Raw genomic sequence first — 17,270 nt, forward strand, 5'->3', positions numbered from 1 at the left:
TCAAGCCTTAGAGGAGAAAGGTCTATCTATTCAGTGAGGCTGTAAAACATCAAAGTTATCTGATCACTCATGGTGACAACATCATGTACAGTCGGATAATTTAGCTGGATTCTTCAGCAGTTACGGATATGATCACAGACATCAGGGATGGACACAACATCGAGGCAGTATACCCTTATCCCTTCAATCACAAAAGATTTTCACAATGCCTTCTCTGACGGTCTCATGGAGTCAAAGGTATTCACTATGTTCAAATATACAGGGCTGTACCTGCCGAAAGAAGAGTGCAGGGTATTTTTAATACCACTTGGGCATATTTTTGTACTGGCTACATTGTCTTCTGGGGATAAAATCACAGCCAGAATGGTCAGTTTAACGATAATATGTTGCTCACAGGCCAACATTTTCATAAAGACTTGATCACACATGAAACTCGTCACTGTTTTCACGTAATCCCCTGACATCCGTCGTCTTACAAGATCTCAAACCTTTTCAATGTTTAAGACGATAAACTGTTTTCTGATTGGAAATATCATCACGACAGTGCAACAAAGGTAATCTCCGGGTGGTCAGCGCGGAGAATGGCTTGAATCAACATATCCAAAAAATGGCCATCATGGTGACCTTTCATGAAAAACTCCCAGCAAATGCATGAGAATCAGCTTGTTGATTGCATTTTTGAAGCAATGGGAAATGAACTTGGACGTGATGAGAATACAATTGAATGACTCGGATACCAGCAGGCAGCAAGATTAGCATAAAGCACGATCAGAGCAATCTGGACGCAGAATAATTGTTGATTGCCATTCAGTTGCATGCATTAACAGTCAATCGGTCATTCAAGATACACCCTTCTTACAACATTGGGCTCCTACCAGTTTTTCAAAGGGAAAACCTCAAAGTATTCTCTACATTATCACAGCCATTGAAGAAAAACAACTGACCTTAGATGTTATTTACGGTGCTCTAAATCATTTATTTTCACGTTAAGATACTCCCTTGGCATTTCGGTCTATGTTTCACGAACCACTTTATCATGCAGACAGCCGTGTTTACGTTACCTCAAGAGAATACCATCTTCCTTGATTCTACAGAACCACCGAGCAGCTTGCAAGCTTTTGCAGAGGAATGCTCAGTGTATGTAAGGTAACCTTACATATTTACAATTGCTTCAGTCGGAACCATGCATGCCAAGACTGAGAAAGGTCTGGATGTGTTTGAGCTCAATTGTAAAGTGTTACAGAGACTATTCAACCTCCACTAAACACCATCAGTGCTAATACAAGAACAACGAATAGTCTTGACATCCTCCCCAACTGCCACCAAGTTGAGACAAGAAAGCAAGGTTGTTCCAGCCACGTCAAAGAGCCAAGGGAATGCTGGCCAAGACCATCTTGCAGGGCATGTCAGTAGGTCAGGACATGGCCACCAAAGAGAATCTGGGTGGATGATGAAAAGGACTGGACTTTCGAAATCTGACTTTTTCGTGAAGGTATGCCCTTTTCGACCCCTGGCCTTTTTCATCAAGAAAGGAGAAACAGCCTGTCCTTTTCAAAATCTAACAGAAGCACAAGAGGAACATACGAAACCATCTGAAGCTTTTCCTCCCAAGGCTGTTGTGGCAATAGCAGGATTTCAGCCTTGGTAATTCATCAAACCTTGCAACCTAATCAGCTGAACCGTTGTAAGTGTTCTCAGCCAAGATCAATGAACGGGGAACGGCATAGTGAAGAAATTGGAAAATTGATGGTAAGGGGATGGTTATATAGGTTGAGGAAAAACGTGGAATCAATCTGGGAACATGTAAACACAATCGTTTATCTTACTACAGGAGAGTGATGGACTTCAGAGGCTCTTTTGAACGCACTTCCTACATGTCGCGGGGCATTCTGCTCAAATGAGTTAATGTTGAAAATTTTGCTCCTTTTACGTTGCATTCACGAAATTGGCCATATTGAACGGCTCACGAAGATTTCAGTTTGCAGCAGTCCAACAACACCGACTTCCACAACGTCGTAACTGACGTACGAGTTGAAACTATTTTGCCTTTATAGATAGAAATCGCTCTACCCTATGCATTACACGATATGACGCTATGCTGCTGCTGATGATGATGGTGATGGTGATGATGATGATGATGATGGTGATGATGATGATGATGATGATGATGCTGCGCTGCTGCTGCTGATGATGATGATGATGAAGAGGACGGCGACGACGATGATGACTTGCACAGATTTCCCTGGAAAGCAGTACTTACCTTGCTATTTGGACTACTTTTCTTGAAAACTCTGAAAAATATAAAGAACACAAATATGTAGTTTCATTCTAATAAAATTATGCATCAATTAAAATGGTCGATTGGATCCTCTGACCAGGCTTGGCAGCAGCGAAAACTTCTGCTCTACTGACTGTAACCTGGGTTGTGAAAAAGGCGCAGTTCCAATTTAAAACTGACGCCAATCTGAGAAATGATTCCATTTTGCTTTGGCATCTCAATGTCTTCCGGTAGTTGTCACGGAGAAGGTCCTCATTACATTTCAAACTCAAATGTGAACAGAACATAAGTAGCTAGAGACGGATCTGGACTTGCACCACTGGGTCAGAGGTCAGGTATTTGACCATGACCTCACCGCGCCACTTGCAACGATACAGTGCAATACTACAGATTAATAAATATAGTAGATCAATCATTTCGGATAATTCAAATTGATATCTTATAATAGGTCTCTGAACCCATTATATCAGAATATCATTTGCACTGCTGTCAACATTGTGCAAACATTGCTGGTAATGTCTAAAATATTGAAATTGGCCTAAGTTTACTCTGTCATTACCATGAAGGTCAATACCGACCACTAGTTGGCATGGTTACGACAATAAAACATTGGTTCATTTCAATAACACCGGGGTAATCAAGATATATACTTTGCACATTTGAACTATGATGGACTATTGTGGACACACAAATAACACATTTATCATGGCATCCAAAATCAATGCAGGTGTTTCCCTCCCAAAAATGATTTTGCACTATTTATGCCAAACATTATGCCAGATTCACGCATGTAAAACATGGTTTGTGATAGTCATCGTAGAATTTACCATGGGCCATCATAGATTCTAGGACAGAAAATTCTCCCTGTGAAACACATGGATATCATGGGTGATCTATTGAACACTTGGTCTCATGTCTCGCTATTGGGGCAGCCAATAAATAGCCTCTTTGAGTTAATACTAACCAGCACAACCACTGAATCAGCACTCTTTTCCCAAGCATACATATGGATGAGCTCTCCCTTGGCGCCACGAAGGTTGTAACGCACAGTGACAAACACACAGCGAGATCATGATCACCCAGCCCGAGGCAGGGTGTTTGATCTTGTGGGTCACCTTGGGGATATTAGTATTTATCCAGGGTCCTGTTTGTCCATCTGTAATTGTATTCTCTATATGTTGTCCGCTCCTAATGTAAACCATTTGATGTGAGACAGGAAACAGTTAAGATTGTTGAGACCAGGGATCTTCTGACACTGAGAGCTGCAGACGGGGTCTGAGTAGGTTGCGGTCACTAATGTATGGCCTCTAACCCCTCGCCCTCCAGATCTACAACTGTCATCATGGTCGTAATCATATTCCCTTTTATGACCTCAGTTTCCAGGAGAACCTTTTAACGTGACCAGGAATGGTTGAGACGTGAGACCTTCTGATGGGTGACCTTATTGGCAGATGGTCACTAAGTGTGTCCTCTAATCCCAAACTCTCCAGATCATTTTACATGACATTGTCTTAACTATAATTATGTTGGCACGGTCGCAATCATATCCTCTTTAAAATGTCCTTAGCTCCCACTGGAAACCTACCAGGATACAGGGATCATGATGCGCAGACTTGATGACTTCTAGGAGGATGGGCACCATTGTGTGGCATCTCACCCCTCAACATCAAGATTTTATTTCTACATAATCGGCCACTTGTCAACACACAATGATCCCGAAAATTGTGGCATTTGAAGAGCAACCGTCTCAATAGATATCTATTGCCAGCAAAAACGGATGCTTTCAATCTCAGTGAAACCACACAAAGCAAACATTTGAACCAGATCCAAATTCGAGTCATGTGTGAACTAATGGAAACCTTGCAAAGACGAAGCCTTACAACGTAGTTCATTTCCACTTCAATGGAAGAAATGCAAAATAAGCGGAAAGAAACACATAAACTAAGACCTACTGCCGGTTCCATGATTTATGACAACCAGCTAATTAACGAGGCATTTGGGAGTAAGCAGTTTTCTTGGGCTGATATCACGGTGGATGGTTTGGAATGGCTCTCGGTGGAACTCTCAGTGGAGGTTACAGTGATATCACATGAGAGTACATGTACTTTTTGCGGATTTCTATCATCCCAAATGGCATATGCCTGCTTCTCAACGATTATCAGCCAATATAACCAGAAAGTGATATAGATCATGATTATACTGGAATGATTGATTAATGGCGACGAACAGGAAAGAATACAGCAAACCAGTTAATATGTTGATAACATATTTGCGGACTGGATTCACGAACATACTCAGTTGTGCTAACGTCAAAAGATTTTACAGTATTTTTTAAAGATGTCCTGGGGTAGATGAGACAGGGCTATGGCGACTTGTATTACCATCACATACATACCCACCGGCCAAATGTCCCGATACTGCATGTCAATTTGGATCTCCGAGCTATCAGTGGCATTATGTGTTCTAAGTAACTCACGAGGAAATGTTGCCAAGGGATCTTGGGAATAATTATAGAAACATGGTAATGTGAACAGCCAGGGGATGGCGTCGCATGTTAAAAGTAATTTTCTGCTGTGATCCTCCCAAGCTTGAAGGTAGGGACAGGCTGGTGAAGAGCCATTGCAAACAAGTTCTACCCCAAGCGTCAAATTTGAAGTTCAAGTTTGACGAGTCTCGGCACTTTTCCATTGATATATCAGACTTTGCTCAAAGCACTTTGTCATTCCAGCTGAGTCTTCCAGCGTGGTTAAAGAGCAGCTCAGTTAGCCTTCAAACCCTAATTGAAAAAACTTGTGAAAGTGCCTAGGAAGGGTGTTGAACACACAACCTCCAGGACATGAGTCGGCTCATCTTGCCTCCCTCATTCCCTCAATCAGATTGCACAGCTTACGCAAGAAAATCTTTGACAAACAACTCTTGGCTGATTCCGAATGTGATAATCACGCAAAGGATTAATTTGAAACGTACATTATCATTAGCTTGGTGAGAATCGATTAGCACTCGAGGCTTTGAAAAAAACACTGTGTTTCTTTTTAGGAATCAGTTACATTATTTTTTAACTTAATTTGATTTTTCGGTTTTGTTGGCAGTCGTGAGGGCAAAAACGTTCCTCCTATTACATGCCCCGAATGCATTTTGATTGGAAGTCGTTTTCAACAATGGGCAGGAGATATGGGAAATAGAAGCCTATCACATTTGTTGAAGGTATGTGTCACTCTAACTTTTCATTTGTGACACTAAGAACCATGGCATGTCGGAATCCAGATTATGATTGCATGTCAGACGTTGATACGAGCCTAGTTCTTCACATCGGCGTCAGAACTTTCATTGCGTGTCAGATGCTGATAGTCTTGCGGAACAGTATAGTATGAGTTCAGCTGGAGTCAGTCAACTATTGTAGCTAGCTGGTGGTTGCAACATCCAGCATTATAAACCTAACATAACATAATCCTGCCTGCTTGGCGATTCCCCGCCAACATACTTTTGGCAGAAAGCCATTTCCATGACCATAGACTATTTTAAGGTTGATCCTTTTGAGCTCTAGGATGAAATCAATCAGGTTGATGAACTGGACCCTAAAGCCTGATAAACCACCCTTCTCATGTGACAAAATACCGCCGAGACCAATAACAAACTGCGTTAAGGGCAATTGAGACCTTCTTCAAACCAGCTAAAATCATTTACCCTCAGCGAACACGCAGTAGCCAATCAAAATTTGACAACGTTATTCAAAGTCACGATTTACTGAATCCACCTCGGGACATATCGATTGATTTTGCCATCCATTGGACAAAATAGGCAGATACTGGGTTGAAGAACTGAAGAGTTCATTCTTTCAGGTAACCAAATTGGTCAAATTGCATACTCCAAATAATGAGCAAGGGCTCAGGGCTAGCACTCAGTGGCTTAGCCTCAACCCTGACTGGAGTCAGTCAACCATGTCCTATGTGATTTAGTTGTAGCCTCAGGACCAGCACTGCAGTGGCTTGGCCTCCTAAACCCAGGTTTACTACGTCTTCAGAAGTCTTAGAACATCGCTGCCCAGGCCTTGGTAGACCAACTGGAGTCAGTCAATCATACAGTGTTCTTCCACAATCTCAGTCGGCCATAAATGACTTATGCGATCAGTTAGCCTAAGGGCTAGCACGAATTTACACTCCCCAAATAGTCAGATATATCCTGTTTCAACCCACCTCACCCCATATTACTTCTACAGCAGAAGTTAAGAGCAGAGAAGATATAGCTCTTCGATTCTGACAGGAATTTTTAGGTTCTCTTCTCTGTCATGTGGTGGATTATGGCCCGGTCTTCCATCACTTCTAAGTGATTGATGGCTCCGGGGTTAGCATCCTCCATCGATTTTATCCTGAATTATTAACCAATCGTCATTTCTCAAGATTAGCTTTCGGCGATATGAGCGACGTTGTGTGGTCTTGGGTTTGGTAGCATTGTAATCAAGACACTACTATTGTGATCATTTTGTCACAGAGGCTTTGAGTAGACAGCCATGTTGTAAGTGTACTGGACACCAAACCAACTGTATCCCTTCTTATAATTGCTGCTATGGGTGACAAAAAGATCACTCCATCTGCAGTTATGTTAAACTGGTAATGGCTGGGTTTGACTAAGGCTACCGCTTCAAATGGTACAGTTTGATACAGACATTCCTTCCTTTGATTTCAAATCCAAACATATCGATAACACCCAAACCATGCTTTTTTCAGGCAATGCCGATATGACACTGCTGCGTACATGTTGTCAAATAAGAGGTTCAGATCGCATTCCCATCTCAGCAGCGGTTGTCATAGAAACCGGCAACTAAGCCAGGTAATGGAATCTATTCTCTGTGGGCCAACTTCAAACGGATGTGATTGGGACTATGCACATCAAGTGTTCGCCTAATTCTCCGGCCTTTGAGAGTAGGATATTTGCAATGAATGCACCCTGGGAATATACAGCCTCAACGGAGAATGAAAGAAAATTTATATTTCTGTGGGCAATCCTGTCTCATTCTTGGGGTGATTGATTGATTATTGAGCTAAAATGGTGGTGGTTATGGTCCACCCCTGGGAACAATATTACATGGTCTTCATAGAAAAAGGTTCAGAGATTTCAAAGAGTAGCTACTAAAGCGGGCATTTGAACTTGACCCAAACAACTGCATTTATTCTCCAGATCCCAACCACACCCCACTGCACGAAGTTAAGAAAATCACGATTTTTGATGAATTCTTATTCCACCTGTGGCTCTGCCTACATCAATCATGGCACCAGCAACACCCGTCGTCCAACTTATCTTTTATTCAACACATAAATAAGAGACGATTCGGTTTACGAGCTGTATCGCAGATTTATCGGCCAGGATCATGTCCATTGGGGTGCGAGTTGGCCAATCACAAATAACAGCCGAGGATTTGGGTGGCAGGACAGCAATGAATAAATCCAACGAACCACATTGGTGGGAAAATTTACATTGTATGGTCAATTTATATGTGGAATGCATCAGTCGAACACCTATAAATGCAGCGCATGATACCATAGCAGGAATGGATGCCATTAACATACGGTAATGGAACCTAATGGCACACTTTGTCATCGGAACCAAATGGTACACTTTGTCATCGGCGCAACATGGGAAGTAGTGGGTAGTGTGGCAACAACAACCATGACATCACTCGTTTATGGCCCAATCAGCAGGGTCAAGAACGTGCACATACATCCAAATGACGTCACAGCACGATTAATATAGTTATGAGCGCTAACACGTCCAGTGTGATTATCATTTTACTGGTGACAACTGACGATAATCACTATAATAAATGAATAAAATATTTTTATGGTTCCTTTCTGATATCTATTAACCTTGTTAACATAGAGATTTCCTTTTGGTTTAATGTGAAAATTCCACACACAATTCACCTACATAGGACACCGGACTGCCATATCTCCTATATCATGAGGACATCTCTGCTACTCATTCATAACTCCAGACTTTATCCTGCAAGCTATTTACACTGTGGACGTCAACGTGGCCCTCGTGTTGCCAATGGACGAGCACAGCCACTGAAAGTGAAAACACACACAATCTATATCATGCACTCGGCAACAGCTGCGATTGATTTTTATGTACTGATTTCTTGTCACGTTTTCGATTTCAGTGATTACGTCTCGGCGAGGTAATAGCGGATTGGGTAATTACAATAGAGACGTGTTTAAACACGGCTTGAATCCATTCCAAATCACAGCTAATGAAAAGGCAGAATTGAAATGGGATGAGAGCACCCTGAGCTACACCACATGGAAATATCTTCTGCTGCGTGGTCCGCGGTCATACGATAACACAGCTCTTATTTGGCACTGATGATATACAAGTAAAAGGTGCTCTGCATACGAAACAGAATTCACTGGAGATTTAGCCAGAGGAGCTGATCTTGGTCTCATTGTTCTACTCCTCCCCCTTCCTCGTGTCACCAATGTAAACGAGGGCCTAGATACGTTTCTCACAGAGGCAATGGTGAAGTTCGAGGTAAACCTTAGGAGTGAGGAGAGGTCCATAGAGGTAACCATTATATTGACCAGCCGTCCTGCCATCAAGAACCGGGTCATTTCTGCTGATCCTATACATGCTTCCCGAAATTGGTGGCTTGCATTGGAACTAATTTTTTCCCCCTTGTCCGTCATCAAAGGCATTCAAGTGAGTTGGTCAACCATGGCTATCTCCTTTGTCCCTCCACTATGAGGCCTAGTTTCCCCTTATGACATCATTATTTCGGATACTCAGCGCCCCATTTCGGAAAGGTGTATAAAGATTGCAATATTGTAATAATCATCGCAATAATCACTACAAATGAGAGATTTTTGCAAGTCAATAGTTATCTTTTTTAAAGTTACAGTAAACAAAAGTATTTGTCTGAGGACAATTTTCGCCTTTATTGCTGGTGTCACACACCTTTCAGAACTATTTTTTCAACATCTGGTTCCACCCTTCAACATCGTTCAGACGACACCCACATATCACTCTGACCTTTCCAGACGTGATAATCCTCTATGAAAGGTATCATATTTCAAAATCTAATCAGAACATGACACCAACTAATTAACAATTAATAAGAATAAGAGGTGATTATAAGAGATGACCAGCAACATGCCTGAACTTCTTATTTCATATTTTGAACTTACGAAATTCTAATTCTCGACATCAGGGGCTGTGGTGATCTTGCAGCCTTGTTTGTCAAGATGACTCCCTGAGGTATGCTTCTAAGGGAATAGCCACAATCACATGCCGAAATAGAGACTGGTTGGCACATATACCTTGTAACTCCAGGGGATATGACCAGATGCAGGTCTACCATGGCGATTGACCTAGCCATACTCCTGGAGCCTGTGACAACAGCAATGAAATAGATCGGGTGACACAACATAATTAAGGCTGGTAATTAAGAGCTAATTAGAGTCAGGTGTTCTAACGTAATGAATTCGATAACTCAGTATTGATGAGGGATAACCAATTATTAATAACGCTGTCATTAAACAGCCACGCCCATGACACAGAAAGGTCGACCAGGAGGGCAGGGCAGCGCAGGGGTTGCTCAGACTGTAACGTGATGCCTTCGCATGAAGGGGAGTGGGGAGCGTTGGACATCCGATTTCCACTCCTTCAAGGCCAGCAGAATTGGAAAGCTAAATTTATGGGCATTATGCATGCGAGATGTTTCCTTGGGAATTTAATGCTGCCATGGTGCATGTTAATTCGTCATTTCATCCACAATTACAGAGGTTCTTGGTCGAAGGACAAGGTGGATGAAATACGTGGTTAGGAAGTGTCCCAGCCAGAGACTTGAGAACATTATAGACCCAGAAATGTGTCATGCAGGAAGGCACAATAATTAGGGACAGAAAAAGCATTGTTTTTCAGCTCGGGTGGAGCTGTTATTTGCCCAAAACCTCTGGCGAGGTATGTCAGTTTTAACCCACAATTTAGCTCCACCCTCGCAGTGTTGAGTGAGACTATCAATACCGTCAGTTCGGTATCAATTACTTCAACCAATGCTCTCACTGTCACCAACAACGCATCAGTTCATATTGACCAAATGTCAACTCTTTCAAAGAACTTTGACACCTGAATGCCTGAAGCATTATCAGAGCTCTAATTATAACAACCCTGCATGAAAACATGTTGACATTTTTACTCATCCCATGTTCATCATTCCGATGAAAAAAATCACAGCTCCTGACAATCGGGTTATGATTGTTCGAAAAGTGCGCTCCGCATGACGCTCAAACTACTATGTACCGGCAATAACAACTGTGAGTATGAACAGCCAAGTGTATGCACCGACCACCCCACAGATGTACGTTGCTATGGCAACGTGGTGACGATGAGAGCGGAGCTAGTGGAGCCAGTCAAGTGAGGAGTTTGGATGAGAGGGTACAGGAACCTGGATATGGCCATACTCCGTCAGATAACAGGGGCCAGCGGGCATATTGTGAAAACCAATAATTGCCAAATGGAGCGAAAATGAGCGACTTTTGTTACAGGGACCTGTGATCATTATTGCATGCAACAAGAATTGCTTGTCTGCTGTAGTCGTTGCAGAAGAATCAATGATCATGAACGAGCATGCAGACAAGATATCTTCTTGTCACTCATAGCAGTAAATATAGTCGCAGGTCGAAGCAACAAAAATGTTTGTTTGCGCATTCCTATGTATGGTCCTATGTCATGTCAGTACCTATATAAGAAGACCTAATAGTCTCCTGTTAATTTGTTTACCAATAGTAACGTCTGTAGAACCTGTCATTGTCATAGAATCTAGCGAAAGGAAACAATTACGTTGCCTAGGTGACCAAAGGAAATAGGTAGTATGATCAAATTCATGATTTATCGGCCATTTTCATCCAATGGTTTCGCATTTATTGGCAAGTTTCGTGACAGGATACCATTCTGAACCTCAATTCCCCACTCGAAGTGGGGTAATTGGCTGAACCATTATTGCCTACGACCTATTTTGCATTTCTGGCAACTGTAGTAGGTGAAGACTAAAGAAACGAAAAATACATTAAAACAGTACATCACAACACGCCAAAGGAGAACATCAAAAGCAGTACAACATCAATTAGTCGATCTGGCCCTCACCAAGAATGTTCTCAACCCCTCACGAACATTTTGTGAGACCCTTTTGGGCATAAGAACAGCAAAGCCCAACATACGCAACGTCATCATTTAAACGAAACAAATCAAGCAAACAGGAACGCATTAATTCTTTCACGTTTGTGCAGAAACTACTCTTTTTAAACATCATTTAACATACTTGCAGTGCATTAGTGCACCACTCAGCATGAATCACTTGGTAATAACGCGAGATATCCTTACTTGTGGTATTTTTCACTCTTTTTCCTCTCGTTGATCTTCTCTTCTTCGGCGTCACTTGGAAGATAAAGGGAAGTTTTCACATTTTTAAAGTTAGAAGCCAATTTTGAAATTGGGGTACGAACCAGGGACCTCTTGATCGAAAGCCGAGAGTCTGAGCCACAAGTCCCCCATAAAGCACAGGGTTCTTGGAAGACCCATCCCAGTCAAAGGTGAAAAACAGAAACTCCTGTGATATAAATCACATACTCTTACATTGAGACATCAGGGTTTTGGAGAAAAAAATTGCCCCCCCCAAAATGAAACCTGGTGGAATCCCTGAAAAAAGATTCGTTCACAGAAATAGCACAATGCACAACTTTGGATTGAGTTCATACGTACACCATATGATTTTTCTCCCCTGGCATTTTCAAGCCTCCAGCACCGTCGTTATTCAAAGAAATTACAAATTAATTACAAATTACGGAATAATCCATGGTATACAATGTATCACTTGAGAGAATGAGACAGCAGAACTGGACCTGTTCTGTGTCAATAGAGTGAAAGATGTTGAATAAACTAAGTGTATGCTCACAATGGCAGGTATTTAAATCCAATTTATATATATACATGACATACATTGTCAACATGGACATGTATGTATGTAAAGACAAGAATAATTGTTGCCATGGTTTTTCATTAACACCCTATACATCATGACGTAGCCCAATTCCAAATGATGCGAGCTTAGACTAGATGTGTGAAGAAACTGTTCCATACTGTGAGGGGGGTCCAAGAGGTGTCTATATACTCACCAGAGGGCCAAGAGATTCTCTGGAGTGAACTTGTTTTAGTTTGATGTAATTCTTAAGCATAGCCGACTAGCCTAGCTAGACTACCCCAAGTAACAAAGTGCTATAGCTGTGACCTTTTCAATGGTCCACTAAATCACACACGTCCATGTAAACTATAGTTTAGGAGAGATCGTTGTGATGGCTCGCAACCATGACAACAATCTCCCAAAGGTTTTCATGGTAACCAAAATGAAAGATGGGTGTCACTGGATGCTAACTTAGAGCCTCATGCATTGACCTACATCATGTACATTGAACATGTACATTATTACATTTAAGTACTGCAACTTTCACTGACATGTATGAGTATAACTTCGTCCCAATAGTAAAATGCCTTAATTGTCGGACATTACGAACATTCAGTCACACAACACTACATATTGAAGTCATGATGGCTGCTGGTCCAGCTCCTACATGTACAGACCTTTATACGCAGCCCAAAGCCCTTTTAAAGGGGTGTTCCGGCGCTAACACCTTATGCAATTGCAAACTACCGAAAATACCCAAGGACGCCTCCCGCATCAAACCAGGCTGCAACCCACCTTTCGGCAATCCTGACAAGAGACCTACTACATTGTATTATAGTACTGATTCAATGCATTGAGGGAATGAGATCAATCAATTTGTGCTGATTACCAACAATTACACAGCATCATACTTTTGGGTAAGCAGATAGCTGCGGGTTTTTAGGTCCCCTTTAAACAAATGGGTTCTGCTATGCGCATATCGTATTCAGAGTGTACTAGGTTAATATTCATGTAAATTGCTGGTGTTTATAGTAAGATGTACCTTAGCACAGGTTGTGCTCTGAAAGAGCTTGTTTAGAAACAACAAGACTATAGGGTTATTCAACTCAGGAATTTACAGAGCAGAAAATGTTTTTTCAGAACTTGCTTGCAGTGATGAGCAACATTTGAATTGAGAAAAGGTAGGCCAGCAGACAACCTTGCTTTGCAAAACAACATTGACAGACAAATATGTCAAAGTTGTCAGTCCTCACATGAGATGAGTGGTTCCCCAGACAACGTCATGTACCCAGTGCCAGTGGTTGGACAATATTCAAAGACCCAACCTGAGTAGCACTAAAGTCAACACCGTACGGTTCGTGACTCTTCAAATTTTGATTCGATTGATACCATAGAAAGTTTTTAAAGGTTCAAATCCGGCCACATAAAACAAACATGCAGGGAAGGGCCATACACACAAAGACAAAATGCAAAGAAACATTGCCCAACACTCAAACACGACGTACATGTATGTATAATTAACAATATTTCAAAACTGAACTCTGAACGCTGACCACATCTGTCAGTCAGGACCATGAGTGACAACCTAGGAGAATGAGACAAATCAGTCCTATGATGTCTTGCCCTCCTGAGGAAATCAGGGGTATGTAACTATGTTCACTCCTCCAGCCCTGGTCCTGCACAGAAACCCCAATACATTTCCTCTGAATGGCAGAAATACAAGACGCAGAACAAAATGCGCATGCAAATGTACTTCAGCCAATGAGGGGAAATGTCCCAGGGGTTTGTGTGCAGGGCTACAGAAGCAAACATTAACCCCTCATTTCCTCAGGATGCTGTCTTACTACATGCATCACCCAAAAAAAGGTGATGCTGGAAAATATCATCATAGCCGACTCATCCATTACAACGAAAGACCACAGAGCATTCAATTGGTTCATCCTTGAAACCGAGTTCCGGTGATCAATTTCAATTCTATTCTGAAAAAGAAAACATTTATGGGTAGAAATGCATGATATGCATTGAAAGCCAAAATAGAATGAATATCATTCGATATAGGTTATGTACCAAATGACGATATGACCGATTCTTGCGTCAAAATGTTGAGAGAAGATTTTACAAAATACTAACCTTGTGCCTTGCTTCTTTGATGAGCCACCAATGTCTTCTTTCTCCCCACTCGGGGATGAATTATTCTGCGAACTAGCCATCGAGAGTCTCTCGTATATCCTCACTAGTGAATATGTAGCTGTCCGTCTATATAAGCTGTTCAATGAGACACAGGGCTGGCTCTGTATAAGTCCTGTATGGTAGTCTCAGTGCTAGAGCTTCGTCCTACCCCGGCCGTGTGGAATGCGATACTATGCTACAATCAAATTGACATCCGTGTTATCTACCAAGCAGGTATTGATTCTGAATGCATAAGGAACAAAACGATTGGCCGCTATTCCTCGCTGAAACGCACACAAATGCACACGTCGCTCACGAATACTAAATGACACGAGACTAACCAGTGTCAGACATGTCAGGTTGAACTCCCCGTGTTTGTGATGCATGGATAGTTAATACTACTGTGTAACGGCTTTGCTAAGTGAAGTGATTGGTATCGTTTTAGGGTCGACCGTAGGTACAAACATTTTGACTAGAACTTGACACCCTTAAGCAATTACTTGTAAACTCCTTGAAAATGAAGCGAATGTCGATTTAAAACATGATATGTGTACACTGCTCTTCGGAAAACATAGAACAGATTCCTACCCTTGAAATAATCATTAGTCTCATTTTGAAACGAGTTCTAATTGCTATTAGGATTTTCAGCCAAGGTGGTACCCAGGGTCAACCCTTAAATCGCATGTGTGAATTGTGCAACCAACCACACTGATAAGATCTCCACTTGAGTTTCCATTTACCATTTAACATTTACTTGATTTTTTGCCTAAATAGAACATGTAAGTAGCCAAGCTTTCAAGTTGTAACTATCTGATAATGAAACCAATCCTTTCACCTGAAGACTCAAAATAGCAATCAGTGTTTGGGCTTCCACCGAGATGTATTGACCAGCATCCTTGTACCAAAAAAGAGTGACAGGTTTGTTTTTTTCTGTTTTTTGTCAGCAAAGCAAGACCCGTACATGGCAAATAGGGATTTGAGTCTGTTGTACCCGCTGGATGAAGGGGGCCCTTAACAATCCAGGGTACAAAGGTAAAAGATGCTCCACATGTCCCCGAAATTGAGTGATCTTCTTGCAGAGTCTTGGCGTTTTCATGCTTGGCCATGCACTGGCGGCCTGGCCGCCTGCTGTTAGTTAGTGCCTGGCAAACGCCTTCCTTCACAATTTAATTATCAAGGAAGCATTTTCCTTGTTCAAGGCCTACTTGGAATTTTATAACAACCTAGTTTACTAAAATGAAAGGAATGATATTCAGTACATCACAACATATCATGAGATGGTTAAAGTGACAATATAGGCAGCAGCTGGGCAAGGTAAAGTTAGACGAAGTCACCAATAGGGGTCTCTCATTTCTCACAGTAGACCAAGGCCTACAATACATCAAAATGATTCACGCTTGTACGAGGACTACATTTAGTGCCAAATCTGACATGACCCCGGACCCTTACTGTGTATATCAGTCACTTGAATATGGCTTAATTGGCCCTCGGCTCCTGCCTATAGTCCCCCTTTCAGAATAACTTTTATACAATTTTAATATGCTCTGCTGAAATGCACTGCATGCAGACAGCAACATGAACATGAATACAGCATCACCAACACGGGAAGATATTTCTTAAAATAATGCAATAAGTTTACCACTAACTAATTCTAAGCATTCCGTGATCAATCAAGTTTATCCATGCGATGCGGTATGTGCGTCCTTGAATTGAGGATTAATTCCTGGACCTTTGTAATCGGCTTATTATATCAAATTTGACACCAACAAACTCAACTCGCCTCGCCTTTGCCTGAGCTTCCGTGTCACGTGACTTTTCTTAGCTTCTTGACGTCATTATAAAGGAATTCCCTATTCTAATTGTTCCCTATTCTAATTGGGAATTACCGAATTGCTGTCGTTTCGCTCCCTGACCTTTTCGCCCTCAGTCGTTTCGTTCCTAATCGAAGTCATTTCGCTCCCCACTATGGTGAAAACTTTTTCTTTAGGGTGCGGTATAGAAGAGACGGCCAGATTGTACCCGTCTTCACAAGCGTGTTGAGGTGTTAGGTCAGTCCAAAGCAGTAGGCCCAGAGATGACAGTTGTGGAAGAGACAAGGCCGTGATTGTCTTCCAGAAAATTGTGAGATGCAAAAAGCGCAGCTTGGACCGGCGGGCAGGAAATGCATGCGGATTAATCATTCCATGGTCTAAAGGCAGCCAGACCTGGGCCTCTATCCTTCCTATTGACCTGGTCACATTATAGGTTCAGTATGTTTCAAAACATGAACGGTTGATGATTGCTCCTACTAATCTTTACTCTCGAGCTCGTTCATTGGTCTGCTTTGAGATGGATTATCAGGTGTGGATCTGCTCGTGTTGCCCTTGGCTCTGGGTATAACAGCATTTGTTATTTCGTCAGGTCTGGTTGTGACAGTATCTGCAATCTCATCACGTCTGGTTGTGTCAGCATCTGCAATCTCATCAGGTCTGGTTATGCCAGCATCTCCTGTCTATCAGGTCTGGTTGTGGCAGCATGTTATGGTATGGGTGTTGCAGTATCTGCTATCACTTCAGGTCTGGTGTTCTGATTTCATGCAATCCCTTTATGAAAATGATCAGGTGTTCAGGTAAAGTTGGAGACAAGGTCCTCCCTGTAGAAACAGAGTGCACTACGTTGGGAGAGTACTCATCTAGATCAGACAGAGTACGCATAGTGAAGGGGTATGGCACATCGAGCAAAGGCTTGGTACACTCTCTGGCAACTTTGAGCTGGTAATCTGTGGGACAGTCTCCGGTCATGTAATGACGAAGCAAAATACAATTTGTAGTGTCTCCTCCAGGGTTGTAACTGTATTCGGAGAGTGTGTGACTTACATACATTAGTATTCAATTT

The 17,270-nt window shown here is 42.0% G+C and overlaps 1 protein-coding gene across 13 annotated transcripts in view; it reads right to left on the reverse strand.

Annotated features, from left to right (window-relative positions):
* The window catches only part of LOC135494412 (beta-arrestin-1-like), a 46,915-nt gene extending 30,723 nt beyond the window's left edge, over positions 1–16,192 (reverse strand). For 7 of the 13 annotated variants that reach the window (XM_064782356.1, XM_064782360.1, XM_064782355.1 and 4 more), the window contains exons 1-4: positions 16,043–16,192; positions 14,358–14,592; positions 11,651–11,704; positions 2,261–2,291 (exon numbers count right to left, since the gene is read on the reverse strand). In XM_064782356.1, the coding sequence (XP_064638426.1) occupies positions 2,261–2,291; positions 11,651–11,704; positions 14,358–14,437 (165 nt within the window). In that variant the 5' untranslated portion in view covers positions 14,438–14,592; positions 16,043–16,192. Of the gene's footprint in view, positions 1–2,260; positions 2,292–11,650; positions 11,705–12,028; positions 12,038–14,357; positions 14,681–16,035 lie in introns of those variants that run through there. The other 6 variants (XM_064782350.1, XM_064782352.1, XM_064782349.1 and 3 more) reach the window with 6 other exon arrangements.
* Positions 16,193–17,270: the final 1,078 nt, after the last annotated feature.

This window comes from Lineus longissimus, chromosome 10 (genome assembly GCF_910592395.1).
Source record: "Lineus longissimus chromosome 10, tnLinLong1.2, whole genome shotgun sequence".
Classification (NCBI taxonomy): domain Eukaryota; kingdom Metazoa; phylum Nemertea; class Pilidiophora; order Heteronemertea; family Lineidae; genus Lineus; species Lineus longissimus.